The sequence below is a fragment of the Harmonia axyridis genome, chromosome 3 (genome assembly GCF_914767665.1).
Source record: "Harmonia axyridis chromosome 3, icHarAxyr1.1, whole genome shotgun sequence".
Classification (NCBI taxonomy): domain Eukaryota; kingdom Metazoa; phylum Arthropoda; class Insecta; order Coleoptera; family Coccinellidae; genus Harmonia; species Harmonia axyridis.
The window spans coordinates 21,349,759-21,372,944 of NC_059503.1; the positions used below are offsets into that span (position 1 = coordinate 21,349,759).

General features: G+C 33.4%; 4 protein-coding genes and 1 long non-coding RNA gene across 5 annotated transcripts; 3 read left to right on the forward strand and 2 right to left on the reverse strand.

The window, feature by feature from the left end:
* The first annotated feature begins 98 nt into the window (after nt 1–98).
* LOC123676525 (2-acylglycerol O-acyltransferase 2-like) lies at nt 99–3,740 on the forward strand. Its single transcript, XM_045612451.1, has 2 exons — nt 99–1,361; nt 3,528–3,740. The coding sequence occupies exons 1-2, from the start codon at nt 488–490 to the stop codon at nt 3,683–3,685; spliced, it is 1,032 nt and encodes a 343-aa protein (XP_045468407.1). The 5' UTR covers nt 99–487; the 3' UTR covers nt 3,686–3,740.
* Nucleotides 3,741–4,323: 583 nt separating this feature from the next.
* On the forward strand, nt 4,324–10,594 carry LOC123676527 (2-acylglycerol O-acyltransferase 1-like). The gene is made up of 3 exons (XM_045612455.1): nt 4,324–5,667; nt 7,118–7,985; nt 9,469–10,594. Exons 1-3 carry the CDS (start codon nt 5,665–5,667, stop codon nt 9,624–9,626), a joined length of 1,029 nt encoding a protein of 342 aa, XP_045468411.1. The 5' UTR covers nt 4,324–5,664; the 3' UTR covers nt 9,627–10,594.
* A 453-nt stretch (nt 10,595–11,047) lies between these two features.
* On the forward strand, nt 11,048–22,359 carry LOC123676529 (2-acylglycerol O-acyltransferase 1-like). The gene is made up of 3 exons (XM_045612463.1): nt 11,048–11,110; nt 18,485–19,352; nt 21,932–22,359. The coding sequence occupies exons 2-3, from the start codon at nt 18,485–18,487 to the stop codon at nt 22,087–22,089; spliced, it is 1,026 nt and encodes a 341-aa protein (XP_045468419.1). The 5' UTR covers nt 11,048–11,110; the 3' UTR covers nt 22,090–22,359.
* LOC123674490 lies at nt 14,377–16,966 on the reverse strand. Its single transcript, XM_045609378.1, has 2 exons — nt 15,824–16,966; nt 14,377–14,437 (listed from the first exon to the last, which is right to left on the reverse strand). The coding sequence occupies exons 1-2, from the start codon at nt 16,964–16,966 to the stop codon at nt 14,387–14,389; spliced, it is 1,194 nt and encodes a 397-aa protein (XP_045465334.1). The 3' UTR covers nt 14,377–14,386.
* Nucleotides 14,574–15,815, reverse strand: LOC123676530. Its single transcript, XR_006746961.1, has 2 exons — nt 15,378–15,815; nt 14,574–15,309 (listed from the first exon to the last, which is right to left on the reverse strand). It is a non-coding gene; the product is annotated as an uncharacterized LOC123676530 (long non-coding RNA).
* Nucleotides 22,360–23,186: the final 827 nt, after the last annotated feature.

Genomic DNA, 23,186 nt, shown 5'->3' on the forward strand with positions numbered 1-23,186 from the left:
TTTAAAAAACTGAACTGAAATGAAATATCAACATAGCAAGTGTATTTTTACGAACTCATGAGATTGCTCAATTGTTTTTATAATTTTCTCAACATCAATCCCAAGTATCAATTTATTATTTTGTGATAAATTCCAGTACCTACCTACTGAAGATATTGAGAATTTTAAGAGCAAAAGAAATTCCATTATTTTATTTATATTCATATTTGCCGGTTCTCGTAAACGTTTCGCAACTTTTAGTTATCAAATGAACACGTTGAAGATAATTCATTCTGAGATTCGGAGATTATCATGAGGATCCTCAGTTCTATTGAAAGTTAACCTATTTTTGATTCTGTTATCTTTATCGTAGTGAGTGAATGATAACTTTGAATGCATTAATCTTTCCTATATTTAATTCGTACGTGAACGGAAATTCATTTATAAGTCTTTATTTCTTTATTATAATTTTCGGAGTATATTACCCACGTCAACTAAAATTTTAGGGATGTTTCCACTAAATATTGAATTTGCTCCCCTCAGCATACCCATCGAAAGGAGACTTCAAACATTGGGTGTACTGCTTATCCTTACAATACAAGTGATTAGTTTTATAATTGTTCCAATTGTATCCTTATACATAGTGTTTTATACTAAGTTATGGTGGCTATTCATTATTTATATTGCTTGGTACCAAACTATTGATAGAGAAACTCCTGAAAGAGGTGGCAGAAGATGGGAGTGGGTTAGAAATTGGTGGCTCTGGTCTCACGCAAGAGATTACTTCCCAATGAAAATGGTGCAACTTCCATGGGGTGAATTAGATCCTAAACGCAACTACGTTTTCTGCTATTTCCCTCATGGGATGTTGGCAACAGGAGCTTTCATATCTTTAGCGACAAATTCTACAGGATTTAACGATCTTTTTCCACATCATACACCATATGCCCATACGATATCTGTTCTCTTCGAGCTACCATTTTTACGAGAGGTCGTATTGTGGCTGGGAGGTCTATCAGTGACTTCAAAATCCATAAATTACATCTTGCAGAGACCAGAAGGAGGAAATGTTTCAGGTATTGCAGTTGGTGGTGCGGCTGAAGCTTACTATTGTAAACCTGGACTCAACAAACTAGTGTTCAAGAAAAGGAAAGGTTTCATCAGGTTGGCCCTGCAAAATGGATCGCCACTAGTGCCAGTGTATTGTTTTGGTGAGACTGATCTATATTCACAATGGGATATCGAAAACAACCTATGGTTTGACCGATTTCGAAATTGGGTAAAGAAGATGACTGGTTTTGCCATTATTTTTCTCAAAGGTCGAGGAATATTTCAATATTCTTTTGGCATTCTTCCGCAGAGAAATTCTGTAACTATAGTTGGTGAGTTTTTCTAATACTTTCTCATAAATAGTGTTGTAGGTAAGCAGGTTGTATTTCGACATTCGTTAACAAAGCCCGGAATGTCTCAAAAAACTGGTCATGAAAACCGACATTTCATGAAAATATAACATTTCAAAAATTACTTTTTATATGAGATTGATTATATAAATTGTATAATATACTAGCCGGCCTCCCGGCTGCGCACGTTCTGTCAGGCAACCCAAAATACACCCTCCGAAGTATCAAATTATACTCTTGCCCGCCCCATCTTCGCACGTTTTGTCAGGCAACCCATAATACATTCTTTGTAGTGTCAAATTATACTCTAGGATTGTTCGCTCGGTCGGAGAAAAAATGAAAGCTATTATTATCTTTTCCGCACGATTTTTCCAGAATATTTCATTTAATAAACCTTCTCATGACAGTGATAATTACAACAAAAAATTTTTCAATTTGGTGCTGTCGTTTGAACGTGATGCCCTCACATAATATCCAGAGGTCTTCTTTTATTATTGTATATAGATATACAGGAACGGGGTATATCATGAATAACTTGTACAAAGGTACATTCTGTACGGATGCAGTACAATTTGGTTGGTTTGAATCACAAAATATTTATTTTGTGTTTCATTGAACTATTCCATATACCTACTTTTTTGGCATGATAGCATACAAAGCATTTTTTTAGATATGTTGAAACAAACGAAGGCTTCGATTAGGAAAATGTTTTCGAATATAAAAATAATAAATCTGCATTGATACGGGAAAAACATTCTTCAAATTATAACTAAACAAGTATATACCTACCTGAAATTGTTTAATGAAACACAGAATATATTTCAGCCACAAGCTCTGAAATTCAAGGATTCTTACAGAAGGTTTAATTGACAGTATTTCTTGAAAATTATTGTACTAAATTTGGTAAAATAAATAACATTGATTGATTGATTGATTGATCTTAGGCCCAGTTTCACCAAACAGCACTTGATCCCAGATTGATTAAACTCCGCTTGTTACTAAAGCAGGCTTAACAGTGTTTTCTGTTTCACCATGCATCAACCCGTCCGAAGATGATCGCGATTAACCAAATCGCGATTAAATAGTCAAACCATTTGGCAACGTTGTGAACAAAAAGTTATATAGTGTTCTGTATCGTATTAGCAGTGATGACCACCATTGGCGCTAGGTGTCAGGTGTCATTCATTCATAACTCATAACATTTCAAATCATTTGTCATCTTGTAAACAAAAAACAAAGTTAATTTTTGCCGAAAATGTCGAGTGATGTACTTCGAAATGTCGGAAACTTGCAGAAGTTAAAAAGAAATTATCCCATTTCACAAAACCACACATTCTGGGAAAAAAACTATATAAGTAATTTTATTAACTTATTTATTTTTATTAACAAGTTTAACTGCTTCTTAAATAATATTTCAATCAAACATATCAATAAATTATTCTTTGCAATAAATTTCATAAAACACAAAAACAAAGTTTACATGTATTTTAAATGGGAAATATTGAGCCTATACATATACTTTGATAATATTGACCCAAAAATTAGAAATTTCCGGAAAAATAATTACATAGACAAGAGTTCCATACTGATAAATAATTATTAATCTCAACTTGAAAGGTTATAATCCTCCAAAAATGGCCGATTAGTGCTAAATCGCGATTGGTCGATTAAATGGCGCTTTGGAGTGTGGTGAAACGCTACATTACATTAATCGTGATCTAAGGCCTCACTTAAGAGCCAAGTCAAGATTAAAGCATTTGGTGAAACTGGGCTTTAGAATAGTCGGGAATCGGGATAAAAAACATTCAACATACCTAATCTTATTCAACCAACCATTTTTCTCATCGTTAACAATAAGACCTTAAGGTGGGAACACTTTTCCCTTATCATAATGAATTATTGTCATTTCTAACGGTCTGACTATTTAGGTAACTATGATCCAGATGTACTTACTTCATTGATCCTCGTAAGTTATTAATAGAAAGTACCAGTTTTGATTGTAAATTTAGTGATCGAATTCAAAAAACTTATTATATTATTGTATAAAATATGCCATCTGAAATCCAAATATTCATCTGAATATTATATAAGTTGAATTCAAGAAAATTTTTTCAATTATTTTAATTCAACTACGATTTATATTTTCAGTTGGCGAACCAATAGATGTCCAGAAAACCGAAGATCCAACTAAAGAACAGATCGATGATTTGCATCAACTTTTTGAAAATAAACTAGTGGAACTATTCGAGAGTCAAAAGAAATATTATTTGAAAAATCATGAAACGTCACGTTTAGAAATTTGTTAATATTCATATTTATTTATAACAGTTATGATTAAGAAATTAAAGAAACTGTTCATATAATTAGTTGATTCTAGTAGGTACAATTAGCATTTAGCAGTAGGACGTACTTACATTAACTTATTCTTGTTTGATTCCTCAATTTGAAGAAGAGAAGCTTACCAGATAGTACCAACAGGTTTTGGCTGATATCAATGGTCATTTTCATATGTTTTTATTAGCACAGTATGCAAATTTTCAAAAACTGAACCCTGAAGCAATTAATTGATATTTTTGGGATTTTTTATAATCATGAAGATCTAAACACAAAATTACTATTTTTTTGAGGAGTTGAGTACCTACTTTATTGACTGTTACATAAGACAAAATGAATTATTATAATTTCATATATAGGAATCCTCGTTTTAAGCTCGTTGTCATTTTTTACCAAACACGAATACCCATATCAGTTTTTTTTAAATCGGTAAAATACATGATATTCTACATTAACGCAAAGCATAAGCATAATTAATAATACTGATTAATTGATGATAATTATTTTTTATGCTTTGCTTATGGTTTGAACGTACACAGACCGACAGATAGATACGAAATCAACGTTTTTTTTTATCCCGGAGGTGATCATACTTTTGTTAGATTTGATTTCAGTAAGGAGTCTGTTGTTGGTTGATGGCAGCTCCATAAAAATAAATGAAATACCTATTCCAACGGAAAACTGATATTAAAAAAGTATTTCCCTCCTTGAAACATTTTCCACAATGATAAGAAATAAATAACCAAGAAAAATCCTAGAGCTGAAGGAAAGGTTTATAACACAGATGCACATCAATCAGAATTGTAGAGCTGAAAGATTAATTGAATCTAGAGAACACAACCTAGTAACAACTTTCACGTGACCAGAATTTCTAATGACCGAATTGACAAATCTACAGAGTCGATGTTAGGAGTGAAATAGTGAAGCGACCGTTTCAGGCGCATCTATTCTATTTGAGGGTCGGCAATTCGGCCCACTTTGCTGGTCGACCTTGATTCATAAAAACAACATAAGGTTGTTCCGCTCCGCTGTGTTATTCCGCCTTTACTAAGCTGCCTGTATAATGAATAATCTATGACTGCCCAACCAATAAAAACAGAATTCCCTATTATCCTAATTGAAAATGGGATTCATTATGTATTTCACCAAAACGAAAAACAACACTTCGCTTTCAAATCATTTTGAAGCCGATGCTTTTACATTCAACAAATGGAAAATTCCTACGATTTTGTATTCCAAACTAGTTGCTGATGAATGCTAAATGTTTTCAGAGGAACAATGTCTCACTAGTTTCTTTTTATGCACGATTGGAAGATTCTTCATCGGAAAAAGAAAGTTCAGTGTTATCATTGGAGCAGGTGCTTTTTTTTGTTATTGATGCTTTTTCAGTAGGGACGCTTTGCTTCAGGCGCCAAAATTACTTGCGCCGGCCCTGCAAATCCCAATAGACTAACCCATCATTTTATGAGTACATTTCGAAAATTATTCAACTAATCAATTTCGAAATTTACTGTTAGGTTCTGAAAATTATTTTTATTTGATGATAAAAATATCTAATCATATTTTGCTGTAGGTACCTGAACTATTTACTATATATCTGTTATAGGACTGAGTAATTATACAAATAACTCTACCTACATTCGCCATATACATACTTTGTCATAATGTTATACATTGTGAGAATTTTAGATTCTTAAAATCATTAAACCTTGACTCAAAATTAATTAATAATTCTTATTCTCATGTCGTCCATTGAATTTTTTTTACGTTTGGTCATAATTCAAATGATGAGACTTATAATTAAGCAAAAATAATAAATAACGGTGCTTAAAATTGATATATGAGGTGAGACTTTTTTCTATTTTATAGTCAATTCTCTTGAATATTCGATTTAATACCTATATACGATAAATTAGATTAATTGTTTGAATGTTTGAATTATTTTTGTGATATGGTGAGTGACTTTAGTGCCAATATGTTCATTTATTTCAGAATTAAAGAGTTTAATTCAATTATATTATTTAGTCATAATAATAACTCAGTTAGAAGGAGCGTGCTTTATGAATAAGTCTGAAGAATTTTATTGTAGGTATATACCTAAACACAGAAGATATTCAATGCAGGGTTGGGTGGCTAGAAAGTGAGTTAAAAAAAGGGTTTTTGATGGGTGAAATATTTTTATAGCTCAAAAGTAATTATGATATCCGATTTTTCAAAATTATGTCGTGTTCTTAAAAGATATGATGATATTCCAGTGTAAGCCGTCATTTAAAGGCTTTAGCCACATCAGTGGATCAAATCGAATAGAGTACCTAAGTACCTACGTTTTATTGATATAAGGTCAAAATTGGCAGTTGAATACTAAATAAAGCTGAAGCGACATAGACTTCAAGAGAGTTTTATGAATGATCTTAATTGACTTAAATGTATGTTCCATAATTATGTTATATCGATAATTATTTTCAGCGAGTCCTTCAGATCTATTATTTTGCTTTTTTTTCATTATCATACATATGTTAGGATGGAAGAAATGCAAGAGAATCATTACAATTTTTAAGATAGTATAATAGTTTAAGAGGCCGTGGACACCTGACTAACGTCATAGTGTAAAAGCTGAAAGCTTTCACACTCAATATCCCTAATTAGGTAAGGTATAAATGGTCAATGAAAAATTCAGAACATCATGGCTTTAGCAGGTAGCTGGTGATCAAGGTGTGGGTATCAAATTTTAATCATATTACGTCATAAATAAGAATTAAATCTGAAATTTTTATGGTATTGGAATAATTACCAAAAGATGCTCTGCCAAATGACAGACATTTGGCTAGAAACCAGACAGCCCCATGTTGAAAAAATTTAGGGTTAATTCAAGCCATAAGCAGAAATTAACATATTGCAATTGGAAAATTAGCAGAAGAGTTAATCGATAGACACTTTTCATATTGAAAACCCCCTGCACTGAATGAGAACGTCATTTCAGGACAGATTCACAAAATCAAAGGTCAAGTATAGGTATGCGAAGTATGCGAGACATATATCGGAAATTGAACAACTTATATAGTATATATATTGTGCAACAAGTGGGGAAAATCCAACTTTTCTCGCGAGTGTGGAAGTTTGTGGCACGAGCCTGAAAGGCTAGTTGATTACCTTGTTACCTTTTATTTATAAATATTTATCACTTCAATTTTTAACTTTTTTGTTTATGACCCGCTACCAATCAAAGATAAAATGATCTATAATTTTTATTGGCCATTCCAACCTGACTCTATTGGGGTACAGCAATTGTCAGCTTTTATACATAAGTCTAGGGTACACAGGCTCTTACTCTAATAGTATTTGTATATTGAACAGATCTTAAACAGAACAGATCATTGACAAGTGACTGCTATTACTTCTTCCAGATGAAACTCTTCAACATTGAATGGGCTCCTTTACAACTTCCCTTAAAGAGGAGATTGCAAACATTGGCCATTGCTGCTATCATATACGTATATGCCTTCTTTATTTTTGTAATGCCTAGTGTATTGTACTACCTGATCTTTTATTCGAAACTGTGGTGGCTCTGCATCATTTACCTGGTTTGGAGTTTCTTCATCGACACTGACAGAAGTTCAGACAGAACATCTAAATGGTACAGAAACTGCAGTTGGTTCAAATACTCAAGAGATTATTTTCCTATAAAGTTGAATAGAATTTTTGTCAACGAACTCGACTCGAAACGGAATTATCTCTTCTGCTGTTTTCCTCATGGATTTTTAGGTTTTGGACCCCTATTGAGTCTTACAACTAATACTGAAGGCACCCGTAAATATTTTCCGTTTCACTCTATTTACACTCATACTTTAACAATAAACTTTTATATTCCAATATTCAGAGAATTAGCAATTATGCTAGGTCTCGTTCCTACCTCTAAGGAATGCTTGGATCAAAAAATGGGAAAACCTGGCGGAGGAAACATTTCTGTTTTGATCGTTGGGGGAGCAGAAGAAGCTTTCCACTGCAATCCTGGAGTACACAGTATTGTCTTGAAGAATAGGAAAGGTTTCATTAAGGTAGCTCTGAGGAATGGATGTCCTCTGGTTCCTGTATATAGTTTTGGTGAAAACGAGGTATATGGGCAATATGAATTCGAAGAAGGCTCAATCATAAGAAAACTACAACGAAAGTTGAAGGAATTGACAGGTGTTGCATTTGTCCTCTGCAAAGGAAGAGGTTTTTTTCAATATTCATTTGGAATTGTACCTTATAGACGTCCGATCAATGTTGTTGGTGAGTAGATACATTTTGCGATTCTATACATTGAAAACGTTATACAGGGTGGCCATTTGAAAACGAAACAGACGAGATTACAGACGAAATAAAGTTTTTCGATAGAAATGCTCGGACAGGTCGATATCTGTTTCGAGGGGAACAACTTAAGATGTAGGTTACGGACGCATAGCGCTTCAACCCTTGCTGCTACAACCCCCACCCCCAATTTTTGAATAGGGAAGATGGGGTGAGTGATACCTCAATTTAAAGGTATTTTTATACTGATTTCAGTACAGTAATTGTTTTTTAATTTTATGCATTAGTTCTCGAAATATTCATGCGTTAGTTAGTTGGGAAGGAAGCCACAGTCATGGTTGTTTTGAAGCTCAAAATGTCGATTTTTCACAAAACACTACAAGTGCCATGAAAACACCACTTCATTTTCAAATACTTAGTTAAGAATATTTCGAGAACTAATGCATAAAATGAAAAAACAATTACTGTGCTGAAATCAGTATAAAAATACCTTTCAAATGAGGTATCACTCACCCCATCTTCCCTATTCAAAATTTGGGGGTGAGGGTTGTAGTAGCGAAGGTTGAAGCGCTATGCGTCCGTAACCTATATCTTAAGTTGTCCTCCTCGAAACAGAAATCGACCTGTCCGAGCATTTCTATCGAAAAACTTTATTTCGTCTGTAATCTCGTCTGTTTCGTTTTCAAATGGCCACCCTGTATGTATTCTTATTTATTCTTCAAATATTAAGTTGAATAAAAAACAAGTTGATTAAACTTTATAAACTTTCAATAAAACAGCTGAATAATGTAATAGTTGAATAGACGTAACGATTGACGTATTTTTTAATACAATTTTTCTTTTCAGTATCTCCTTTTTGGAAATATTTATTACATTTTGTCCTTACTTGACGGAAATTCATCAAAAATGAAATAAAACAAAGTAATTCCCACAAATATTTTCTTGTCTCCGACAATTGTCTCGTCACACTGTGGCTTCATCATCAGGCTATATTTTTTGACTGATGTGAATACAGGGTTTCCGCTAAAGCGGCTTCCATCTGAAAATGTTTTCGAATATAAAGGGCAGGATAGATCTGCATGATGAACCAAACAACTAACTGGAATTGTTTAATGAAATACAAAATATATTTTACTCACAAGCTCTGAGATTCCAGTATTCTATAGAAGCTTGAATGATTCGGGATAAAAAAAATTTAAGACCTTAATTTTAATAATAAATTATCATTTCATAAAGTATTTAGGTACCTATTTCATAGAGAGATCAAGATGTACGATATTGCATTGATCCATGAAGCTAGATATTGCAAATCACCAATTCTGATTGAAAATTCATTGATCTAATTCTAAAAATTAATTTCTGCTAAAATATGTCATCTGATCTGATCTAGTTTACATATTGGATGCTTTTCGTTCTATTAAACTTTGAATTCGAATAACTTCTTAAACTGCGATTTTATTTTCAGTTGGCGAACCCATAGATGTCCAGAAAACAGAAAATCCAACTAAAGAACAGATCGATGATTTGCATCAACTTTTTGAAAAGAAACTAGTGGAACTATTCGAGAGTCAAAAGAAATATTATTTGGACAATCATGAAACGGCTCGTTTAGTAATTTGTTAATGTTCATCTTTATATACAGCAGTTATGGTTCAGCAATGAATCTGTTCATATAATAATTAGGTTATTCCATCTGTCAGTATAATCAACAGGATGTATATAAACTTATTGCTGTTTGATAGAAAAGCTATCAATTATGTTGTCTTTTTCATTAGCTCATTATGCAATAACTCCAAAACTCATGAAGCCATAGATTTCAATAAAGATGAAAATGGATTCAAAAGTTTTCAAGTTACCAAGGTAAAATTGTAGATTTTCACATGAAAGGCGTATGGCTTTCTGGTGTATATCACGCACCATTTTGAGAAAAATCAGGGATATCTCCAACGCACGTCCTTTTCGGTTAAAGATCTATAGTAACTTTCCGTTATATTTCGAAATATATATAATTATATTCGTGAAATAAATTATAACTTCAGAGTAATAATCAGAGATAGAGGGGACATATGTCATTTTCAGTAAATGAATTTCGAATCCAAAACACGTGATGGTGTTGGCACATTATATATCGAGCCTGTCGACTCAAGTTCAATTACCAAATTCTTAATAGCGGCCTCAGAAGAATGATTATGTTGACTGAAATTATATATTTTTATAGTGAATTTTTTTATTTGAATTCGAGTGAAATTGAATTAATTGTAACAATTGCTCGAGATTTCCCTATAGATATGTCAGAAAACGAAATGTCATATAGTTCCGTTGTGAAAAACGAAGTTCTTCAATCCTTTATGAATATGAATATGGATATGGATGATATACAGGATACAGGGTATTTGATCATATACTGGACAAACATATATAAGTATAACCAGGCGAATTTTTTTGCCTTATGACATACTTACCTTGTTTCCAAACCATAAGCGAGATACAGGGTGTTCAATCATTCATTGAGTGTGGTCAGTTATGTATAACCTTTGAAGATAAGATTTCTGTTCACATTATGGCTCAATAAAATTGTTTTTTTGTAAATTTTTTTTGTAGTACTTAGTAACCTAGTAACACCTTTCAGGTTACCAGAATTTCGGAAGATCGAATTGAAACAAACCGAATAGACTAACCCATCATGTGGGTACATTTCGAAAATGATTAAACTAAATTTTAGGATTTTACACAAGGTTTTGAAACTTACTGTTATTTGATCATAAGAATATACCTACTACTAAGGATCTTGATTCATAATATGTTTGTTACAGGACTAAGTACTTATACCTACAGATGCATAGTTTTTCATTCGCTAAAAACAAAGTTTGTCCTAATGTTATACATTGTGATGGAATCTTGCATTTTTAAAATTAATTAACCTCGACTTAATTACAAGAAAATTGTTATTCTCATGTCGTCAATTGTTTGTTTTTTTTTGTTGAGTTAAAATACAATTCAGGTGATGAACCAAGGGAAAATAATGAATTATGGTGTATTTGAGGTGAGTCTCTATTCTATATAGTAACGAATTCTCTTGAATATTCGACTTAATACCTATTATAGAGGTAAGATATTCATTGTTTAAATATGGAACTATTTTTGTGATATGGTGAGTCACTGAAATGCCAATATTTTAATTTTCTAGAGGTTAAGAGTTTCATTCAATTATTCATTATAATCATTTATCGTTAGAAGAAACATGCTTTATGAATAATTCTAACTATACTTACTGAAGATATTTAATGCAGGGTTGGGTGCCGGAAAGTTAATTAAAGAAGAAAGGATTTCGGATATGTGAGAAGTTTTTATGACTCAATAGTAAATAATTATGTTGCCCGGTGTTTCGAAAATTGAGTCGTATTCTTAGAAGATATGAATAGAATAGAATAGAAATTTATTAATTGTAAAAATGCTACAAATATAACAAGTTGATATATACTACAGCAAAGTACAACAAGTCAAGAAGAAAGCATGAGTCTCACAGCTCCGGTTGATAATTTCTACACCATGTATAAAATTCAGTCAAATTATAGGGTTCGCTGTTTATAATGAATCTTTTCAATATTCTCTTGAAACGTTCAAGTTTTCTGGATTTCAGCATATCTGAAGGAAGTGAGTTCAATAGCTTGATACACATGAAATGCACACCCTTTTGTGATAATGTAAGGGAGTGAAGCGGATAATGATAAGGGTAGAGTCGTCGGGTGTTATTTTGATTTTTAAACTCCTCAAAGAATTTGGGATGATCCAGAATGAAACATATGCACTTGTACACATACATTCCAGGCAATGTCATTAGCCCTGCCTCCTTAAAGTGCCCTCTGCAGGATTCTCGAAAACCAAGCCCCAGCAGTACCCGTAGTGCTTGCTTTTGAGCAATGAATATTCTATCGATCAGTGATGAGCCTCCCCAGAAAATTATTCCATACGTGAGAAGCGATTCGATTTGGGAGCAGTATATTATTCTCAGGATGTTGGCATCAATTTGAAATTTCAGAACCCTCAAGCTGTAAATAGAGGAGTTCAACTTCTTAATTAAAATGCGACTGTGTTCTTTCCATTTGAGGTTCTCATCAAGATGTATACCCAGAAATCTTGTGGTATTCTCCAACATTACAGTCTGTCCTCTGCACTCAAAGCTGTTTGGGAAAAGTAAATTATTTCTATCTGTACGGAAGGCTACACACTCCGTCTTAGTCATGTTCAGCTGCAAACTATTCTGTTCACACCACTTCTTCGTCTGAGTTAAAGCGTTCTGTGCTCCATAAATGAGGTTACTGATTTTATGTGATCTAATCATTATGTTTGTGTCGTCAGCATACAATACTGATTCCCAAGAGTGCTCCCTGAGGACCTCTGGCAAGTCATTTATGTAAAGGACGAAAAGAAGCGGTCCAAGAATACTTCCCTGAGGTACGCCTCTCGCTATCTTCTTCACAGTGGAGTTGTATTCCCTACCATCCATACATATAGCAACCTGTTGCGTTCTATTCTGCAAATAGTTTAGGATGAGATGAAGTTGTTTGTCTCTGATGCCATATCTTTCGAGTTTGTGTATAAGTATGGAATGATCAACATTATCAAAGGCTTTAGATAAGTCGAGAAACAAACAAAGAGGTACTTCACCAGCTTCTATTGAATTTATGATGGAGGTATTAAATTGAAAAATTGCAGTTTCAGTGCTTCTACCAGAAAGGAAACCATGTTGTGACTTGTCGAACGCATGGAACTTTCCGAAAAACTTGATCAAACGTTGCGCCAATATTTTCTCAAAGATCTTGGAGAAAGAATTCAGAATACTGATCGGGCGGTAGTTACCAAGGTGCTCAGCGTCCCCCTTTTTTAATAGTGGTTTGATAATTGCCATTTTCAATCTATCAGGGAAAACCCCCTCTATGAAAGATTTGTTGATAATTCGGCTAAGAGGCTCAGCTATTATGTGAGCAGAGTCCTTTATAATTCTCATAGGAATTCCATCATAGCCAGTTGAATTCTTATTTTTTAGGCTTTTTATGCATGAGAGTACCTCTCCTTCAGTTACAGGAAATACATAGAAAGAATTTTCAATCTTCTTAATTCCAGAAAAAGAATTCTCTTGAACTAAATTGATGTACCCAGCTTCATTGCTTTGGAAAAGGATATTGAATTTTTCAGCAATTTCCTGTAGATTACCATCGGGTAAGATACTTGTTTTGGGCCTTTTTTTACTTGGTTTCAAGTCATTTATGATTTGCCAGGTGGTCTTAGGTCTATTTGCAGAATTTTCTATCAAGTTACCATAATAGTTCCGCTTATCCCTGCAAATGGCTATGTCGTAGTCTCGCTTTGCTCTTTTATACATTTCAACGAAGTCTGTGTTCATGCAAGATATCACAAAAAGGCTGTCAAGATGTTGCTTTAGTTTGAATAACTCTGGGGATTCTTTGTATCGTTTAGAATTGATTGGAACTTTTTTGTTAGCAATGGAAAATGGTCATTGAAAGTAGTTATGAAGAAATCGGAAAACTCATTCCATGTTTCATTTACACCCTGGGCTGCAACATTTCCAATGGGGCCGCAAGTCTTGCCCTTCAAAGATTCCAGAAAAGCATTTAAAGCCTCTGCATTATAGTTTCTATAGCTCACTGTCTTATGTGACTGTTTTTTGACAACTTCAATGTTGCTCCTAAAAAGCTGTGCAGAATGATCAGATAAGTGCGCTTCAATGACAGTGGTCTCACCTTGACCAATATTTGTGAATACGTTATCCAGGCATCTACCACTACTAATCCTTGTTGGCTCCCAAACAGTAATCTCCACATCGAAGGTCTCCAGGAGAGAAACAAGGTCATGTGCAACCTCCAATTCCCTGTCCAACAAATTTATGTTGAAATCGCCTGTGATAACATATGTTGCATTCTCACTATTTAGTATTTCTAGAATTAAAGTTAATTTTTCAAAAAACGTTTCAAAATCATGAGATGAAGAAGGCCTATAAATGCACACTACAACAATTTTTTTACTACCATAAACAGAAACATTACATGCTGAACATTCGATTATAGTGGACACACTGAGGTTTTTGAGATCTAGCCTCTCTTTGATTTCCATATGATTCAGACAGTACACCGCACAGCCACCATGCTTTCCCTTACTTCTGCAGAAGGCACTAACAAGCTTGTAATCAGCAAAGGTATGCTGCTCGAGTTCATCAGGATCTTTCCAGTGTTCTGTCAATGCAAAACAATCAGGTTTCTCTTGTTGTAACAAATTTTCAAATTTCCCTTGCTTCGCCCCACCAACAGATCTGACATTTTGATGGAGGACTGAAAATCCTGAGAAACTTTGACAAGTTTTGAACGTTATTTTACTGTTGCTTCTCCTCTCATCACGGAAAAATTTTGTTCTCTATACTTTGCCACGGTAGTACTTTCTTTATTATAACCTGTGATAATAAATTCCAATTATAAAGTTGCTGATGAGACAATTAATCAGTCATAAACAATTAATTAATCAGGGTTGGGTTAAGTACTTTTAATCACAAATAAATTTTTAAATCTGAAATAACAATAACTATAATCTAATAAGTTTCTTACAAATATATAATTCTTAGTTCTAATAGACTGAATCGAAAGATTGCAATACCGTGCACTTAGGACAATTATACACTAATGAGTAATTTAGATAATGAAGTTCTAGTTAAAGCAGTCAAAATGTGAATGATGAAAAATTTAAAGTATCAAGCTAATATGGAATGTAATCTCTAAGAATAAGGATGAAGTTGAATTTGGAAAAATATACGATTAAGAAAATTTAAAAAAAAGATACTCAATTTGGATAAGTTGAAATATAAGACAATATGAAATTATGAGTACTAAACTTTGAGAACTGCGAATACAAATCTGGAATATTAAATATACTGAATATAATGTGAAAATTACAATATTCAAATATTGGTAATGTTAATATAAGAAAATATAATAAAAATTTAGAAAAGGAAATGTGCCAAAGGTGAATTTAATATTATATCCAAAATTGTATCTAATCAACAATGAAGAAAAAAAAACCATGAGAAGGAACTTATCTTAAAATTAGGGTGAATCTCCTCCCCAAGCCAACTGTACCAAGTGACTCAAAATGAAACGGTATGAAAATCTCTAGCAACAAATGTAGGACCAATTGAACAATTTTCCCAGGAGGTATGCACCATTAACTCGCAATTTTCGTGAAGATCTTGAATGATACCAATACGTCCAATAGAAAAAAATTACCATATAATAAAAATCTAAGAATGACAGAAAAAAGTATGTATTACTTTAAAATTCAATTCAAATTGATCACAAGGTAACTTACCCTCGTTGTCGAGGATTTTCACTCAATTGTAGCTCACAAAATAAATACTTGATTTGACTAGGCTATCCAAATTAAATTGATTATTGCCTTAGCAGAAAAATTAATTCAGCTACCATAATAAATTTCAAAAAATGCCGACTTTAAACTCTACTGCTCGCCAAAATTTCGTTGTTACTCTGTGAGAGGCTACGATGGAAAAAGAACGATATTCGAAATGCATTTTCAAAAGAACTCAAATTGAATGATAACCGAGATACAAAAAAATGAATGAAAAAACTGAACGTGTTGATGTTACTTTTTGTGTTTTAAATGCAAGTTTGAATTCAACGCTATAACATGACATCTACCGGCAATGCAACATACCTCCTGTTACAGAAATCATTAACCACAGGAACAAATTATAAGGAATACTGTAAATAATTAAATTCAAATTCAAACCGTAACAACTTATTGAAGTTGAATCTCTTAATACCGACTCCATTTGGCCAGAACTCTGACTTATACATCTCTTCTTTATGGACTAACGGTGCTGTCACTACAAATCTTTTTAAACCCTCTGGATTCCCAGGTATCTCCCTCACTTCTATTTGGTTGCCCTCAAAACCAGGTTTACTTGCAATGTACTTATGTATATCCTGTATTGTGACATGTTTCATTATGCGATTTATAAAAATCCAAACTTTCTTCTCCATTCCTTGAAAACCAGATCCACTAGGTTCAGCGGTTGGTGCTGTACCAATCTGCGTAGTTCTTCGTTTCTTTTGAGGATTTGTGCTATTGCTTGACTTATTATGATTATTCTCACTGACAAGATGTGTCCTAGCCTTATAAGAAACATTCTTCCATTCGGAATATTTATCAAGGTTTATAATTTCTTGCATTTTTTCTCGTTGTGCCGTTTCTAACGGATGAACGTTTGAATTTGAGTTTGTTTCATCCTTCAGAAGGTCAGCCATAGTGCTTTGTTTTTGTTTCGCTGTTTTTTTCTTGACTACCTGAGTCCAGGATAATTTTTCTGGTTCTTCAATTCGATCAATTGGTTTTTCAGTATGCAAATTCTTAGTTTGATCCAATTTCATACCCTGATCATTTTTATGCAATAACACTGGGTTTGATAAATTGGATATCTTCCTTTTACTGTTTCTGTTTGGAGGATTTCCTGTTGCGAAGCTGCTTGAAGGAATATTCTCAGTTGGCATCATATTTCTGAGATCATCAGTTACAGATGCCGGTGAACAATCTGTCAAATTGTCGATTTTAATGACTGGTATAACAACCTTATGATGGGAATTGTTATCAACAGATTCATGATGTTTATTCGCGTTTTTCTGCGGTTCATTTGTTTTCCGTTCGATATCCTGTATTCGTTGAAGGAGTAAGGCATTATTCAATTTTAGAATTTCATTTTTTTCATTCGCCGATTCTAACAGTTGAGTGAGAAATTGATTTTTAGTCTCCAATAATTTAATCTCGAGTAATCCCAGAGTACTCACTGTTTCTTCCTCTGATTTTCGAAGCAATATCCCGGTAGTTTCTTCGGAGTTGCAGCAGTTTATATGAAACCCATCAATAAATTTTATGTGTTCCATCTTTTTAGCACAGGATTTATGCATAATTTTTTCACAGAATGCACAAATGACTACACCGCACTTTCTTGAGCAGCATGAAAAGCCTTTTTCATTTTTATATTCGATATTAACATCGATATTACTTTGTTTTTGAGAGCTCGTCTCAGATACGTCATCACTTTCGTCGCCCATATTGAATGATATGATATTCCGACTAAGCCGTCATTTGATGGCTTTGGCTTCAACCACAGGGGATATAGTAGGCTGAGCAGAGGTTTTGGTTTAGTTCTTCAATCGACAAATTCGAGAAATAATATCTCATTATTTGTCACAGTACGTTTTTTTAATGTGTGGTCAAAATAGACATCTGAATGCTAAATGAAGATCAAGCGACAAGTTTTTCAAGAAGGCTTCTCCAATAATTGACGGATTTTTTCAGAGTATTTCAAATCTATTCTTTTATTGATCCATAATTAAATCTTTTTCAGAATGATCGAAATGTGAAAGAATCATAACGAATTTATAAGGTATAAGCTATATAGGGTGTTCCTAAATTAGAGATACAAATGGAAATGGTAATTGAAAAAAAGTTCCATAGACATGGGCCCGCAAAAGCTTTGTTAAAGAGATACAGGGTGTTGGAGCTTGTTTTTTTGGTGGATCACTTTTTTCGTTTTTGTAGTTTTTTTGTATCTACTATCGATTTCGATTGAAAAACTCTCTGGTAATACTCAGGAAAATCCAAATGATTATAAAGATCCAGTTAGATCCAGATCCAACTGTAATGAATAAATTTATAAGTTTTGGTACCTATTTAACCAATCTGTAGCGAAGATCAATGAAGATTCGATAAACTGCTATAATAATCACGAAAAAGTAGAACAACCAGAACAACTGACTGTTTGGTGCGCTTTATGGGCTGGTGGAATCATTGGTCCGTACTTCTTCAAAAACGATGATGGCAAGAACGTTACAGTCAATGGTGATCGGTATAGAGCCATGATTACTAACTTTTTCATTCCTGAATTGAACAACCATGATGTCCAGGAGCTGTGTGGAGCTGTTCCAACAAGACCACCAACATGTCAGACAGCTCGTGCCACAATCGATTTATTGAAAGACAGTTTTGGTGACCGCCTAATTTCACGTTTTGGACCTGTGAATTGGCCTCCAAGATCTTGTGATTTAACACCGCTAGACTACTTTCTATGGGGCTATATAAAGTCGTTGGTCTATGCGGATAAGCCACAAACCCTTGACCATTTGTGAGACAACATTCGCTGTGTTATTGCCGATATACGGCCATGAATGTTGGAAAAAGTCATCGAAAATTGGACGTCCAGATTGGACTACATCCGAGCCAGCCGTGGTGGTCATATGCCAGAAATCATATTTAAAATGTAATGCCACAGGATTATCTTGTGGATAAATAAAATTTATGTCAATTTGCAATTTAAAGTTCTATAGCTCTAAAAAAACACCCTTTATAATGAACAGATCATAGATTCATTGACAAGTGACTGCTATTACCTCTTTCAGATGGAACTCTTCAAAATTGATTGGGCTCCTTTACAACTTCCTTTGAAGAGGAGATTGCAAACATTGGCTATTGCTGTTGACGTATGTGTATCTTTGTCCTTTATATTTTTAGGATATGGTGTATCGTACTACCTGATGTTTCATACGAAACTATGGTGGGTCTTCATAATTTATGTATTTTGGAGTATTTTCATCGATACCGACAGAAGTTCAGACAGAACTTCTGAATGGTACAGAAACTGCAGTTGGTTCAAATACTCAAGAGATTATTTCCCTGTGAAATTGAACAGAATTTCTGAGAAGGAACTCGAATCGAATCGTAATTATCTCTTTTGCTGTTTTCCTCATGGACTATTAAGCTTTGGTGTAAAATTGGGTTTTACAACTAATAGCGAAGAATCCCGTAAATATTTTCCATTTCATTCTATTTATACTCATACTTTACCACTGAACTTTTACATCCCTATAACCAGAGAATTAACAAAGTCACTAAGTTTTGTTCCTACCTCCAAAGAGTGCTTAGATCGAAAAATGGGAAAACCTGGCGGAGGAAACATTTCTGTTTTGGTCGTTGGGGGAGCAGAAGAAGTTTTCCATTCCAATCCTGGAGTACACAGTATTTTCTTGAAGAATAGGAAAGGGTTCATTAAAGTAGCTCTGAGGAATGGGTGTCCTCTGGTTCCTGTATATAGTTTTGGTGAAAACGAGGTATATGGGCAATATGAATTCGGAGAAGGCTCAATCATGAGGAAACTACAGCGAATGTTGAAAAAATTGACAGGTATTGCATTGCCCATTCCCAAAGGAAGAGGCTTATTTCAATACTCATTTGGAGTTTTACCTTATAGACGTCCGATCAATGTTGTTGGTGAGTTGATGCATTTTGCTACTTTATAAATTGAGAACGGTGTATTCTAATTCTAATTTATTCTTCAAACATTAAGGTTAGAAAATCTATATAAATATCAAATTATAACGTATTGTGTGAAAAAAGTTCAAATTAACCAACAAAAAAATATCTAAAACTCTGCTATTGAATAAAACAATAAAATAAATGGAATACTCGAATAAACGTGAAGACTGACATAAGACTAGAAATTTTTGTATTTTTCAATACAATCTTTGTCATTTGTGTCTTGTTTCTTCAAAAACTTACTAAATTCAAAAATTTCAAACTCACACATTCGTTTCACTGATTTGGACTTGAGACCCAACTGAAATGCAGAGTGGAAAAGCCAAATGGAAGAAATTCATTATCTTGGTTACTGTACATATTTATGTACAGGGTGGGCAAATAAGCGAGGTAAGCGGCTATATCTCAGGATCCACTCATCGTAGAGACTTGCGGTAAAAAATTTTACGACTAAAGTAAACAAAAGAAAACACTGGAAATTGTTTTGAAGTTCATACCTTCACCGCTAGGGGGCGTAATAGCTATCGTCGAGTAGAAAAATGCATTTTATTCGAAAAATTTTCATATTAAGTTGGAAAAAAAATATCATCACTGTAAACCTTGGAAAATTCTCTATCTGTTTGAATTGTCACTTTCGATTTTGCGACATCAAATAAGGGTGGGGGAAAGATAGAAATCTGACTGATTGAAATGTCTGTAACTTCAGTTTGGCTCAACATTTTTGAGCAAATTAGATCTTATTTGAGAGACAACATCTTGTTGATTAAGGCAAAAATATACTCATGATGAATTTGATTCAGCTGCTTCCGATAGGGAGCGCTAAGTCAGAAGTTCAATGTTTTGTTCATTTTTCTCTGAAATTTCAAATGTAATGATAGGATTTTCTTAACAGAAACAAAAATTTCATTGAATTTGCATGAAAAAACCTGAAGTTCGCAAAGCGATAATTTCAGGCGTTCTGAAGTTATGGCCGAAAGAAGATATTCTTCAACTGATGCACTGCGAAAAACCAAATTGAGTCTTCAAGTTCTAACAGAAACAGAAATCCCATCAAATTTGTATGAAAAAACCAAAAGATCGCAAAGCGATAGCTTCAGGGATTCTGTAGTTATGGACGAAAAAAGATATTCTTCAACTGATGCACTGAAAAACTGAAATGTGTCTTCTTTCCAGAAAGCCTGAAGCTATCGCTTTGCGACCTTTTGGTTTTTTCATACAAATTTGATGGGGTTTCTGTTTCTGTTAGAACTTCAAGACTCAATTTGGTTTTTCGCAGTGCATCAGTTGAAGAATATCTTCTTTCGGCCATAACTTCAGAACGCCTGAAATTATCGCTTTGCGACCTTTAGGTTTTTTCATGCAAATTCAATGAAATTTTTGTTTCTGTTAAGAAAATCCTATCAATACATTTGAAATTTCAGAGAAAAATGAACAAAACAATGAACTTCTGACTTAGCGCTCCCTATCGGAAGCAGCTGAATCAAATTCATCATGAGTATATTTTTTCCTTAATCAACAAGATGTTGTCTCTCAAATAAGATCTAATTTGCTCAAAAATGTTGAGCCAAACTGAAGTTACAGACATTTCAATTAGTCAGATTTCTATCTTTCCCCTACCCTTATTTGATGTCGCAAAATCGAAAGTGACAATTCAAACAGATAGAGAATTTTCCAAGGTTTACAGTGATGATATTTTTTTTCCAACTTAATATGAAAATTTTTCGAATAAAATGCATTTTTCTACTCGACGATAGCTATTACGCCCCCTAGCGGTGGAGGTATGAACTTCAAAACAATTTCCAGTGTTTTATTTTGTTTACTTTAGTGGTAAAATTTTTTACCGCAAGTCTCTACGATGAGTGGTTCCTGACATATAGCCGCTTACCTCGCTTATTTGCCCACCCTGTACAATGCGAACCCTATCTTCAACCCTCTTCAAAAGACTGGTACATCCCTCAATTTTTCAATTAGCAAGTATGAGCTTGTGATACATCGTTTGAAAGGTCGTGTTATTCTCTATTTAGAAAAGTTATTATTTTCATGTTTATTGTAAAAATAAAAGAAATACAATACATTCGTTGGTAATGGGTGGTGCTCCATCTGATTGGAACCATATCGTATTTTTTGGAACTAGAGGATTTCTTTGACGTTATTTTGAAGTAGTGCCTAATAATTATCGCCATTCAAATTGCCCTCAATGAAAAATGGCCTATGATATCCTGCCCAAACATTAGCATTTTGAGAGAATTACGAATGTTCCTCTCTCATCCAGTGAGGGCCAGTAGAAGCAATATGCTCAGTTACCAAGATAATCAATTTATTTCATTTGGCTCTTCCACACTGTTCAATAAAGGTTGGTACTCTGATATTGTCAACAGAGTTAAGATCACCATGTAGGATTGTTTTGTTATCATATCAAATAGTTAATAGTTTCCATGCGGAATATTTTCTATTCCATATTGAGAATGAGGACTTTTTCAGAATAATAATCATCTACTTTTTGATTTTATTTCATTCTTCTTTTCCATTTTCAGTGGGTGATCCTATAGATGTACAGAAAACCGAAAATCCAAGTCAAGAACAGATCGACAATTTGCATCAACTCTTCGAGCAGAAAATGGTTGAGTTATTCGAGAGTCAGAAGAAATATTATTTAGAAGATCATGAAACTGCCCATTTAGAGATATATTAACATTATGATCATTCAAGTTTTTCTCATATAGCGTTAATTTTATATTTTATTGTATTATGGGAAATTTCTCAAATATATCTATTTTATTAGTAAATAATTTATAGCTATTAATTAATTCTTAGCAAATATAGGAATGATAATTTCAATTGTTGAGATTATGAATTTAATATACTGCGTGTTCCTAAATTAGAGGTTCAATCGAAAATTATATTCCTTGGATAACTGAAAGAAAGTTTTAAAAACAGGGGCCTGCAAACCTTTTTTTAGGAAATACAGGGTGTTTCTCGTAGTCCTACTTTCTATGATGATTGAACGGTATGAAATACATATTTGTGTATTTATTTATTGTATTTTTTTCTCGAAATCTGTAGCACATACGACAAAACTACAAGAAACCAAAAAGTTCAGTACTATATCAATTTTTTTTCATACATTTTCTGAACTACTAGTGTTTAACCAAAAAAAATTCTGGGTGAAAAAACGGGCACACAGATGTAAACTCTGAATTAGAATTTAGAATGTCTATGCCAAATTTCAGTTCGAAATTTTGTGGAGTGCATACGCTATGACAAAAAAATACGCTGTATCTCAAAAACAAAGCGATTGAGGGCCCATGTTTAAAACACTTTTTTCTTAAGATTATTCGAAAAATCCCTAGAAATTTCGATTCGAATTCTTATTACCTTGTATTGTGTGGTTTTTGGAATTGATAATACTACCAAAAAATGATTGAAGAGCAAAAAAACTTTATAGCTAAATAAATATAGGAGATGTGATTTACTGATTTCAGCATGTATATCAGTGTGATTACGAATATTTAACATAAACAAGATGAATTTCATTTAGAACTGTTCATACAGAAGAATTGGCTTCAAAATGTATACATATGAGTGCTCTTATGTATTCAGAAAATTAATGCATTTTTCAAACATATCAGAACAAAATATGGCTACATTCTTACACTCGCTCAGCGTAAGAGAGTTATTTTTTCTTATATTATTATTATTACTATTCCTGAACTATGAATATATTCCACTTCCATATAAAACCCATTAAAAATTAAAAAAAAACTTTCTCAAAATCTTTATCATTCAACC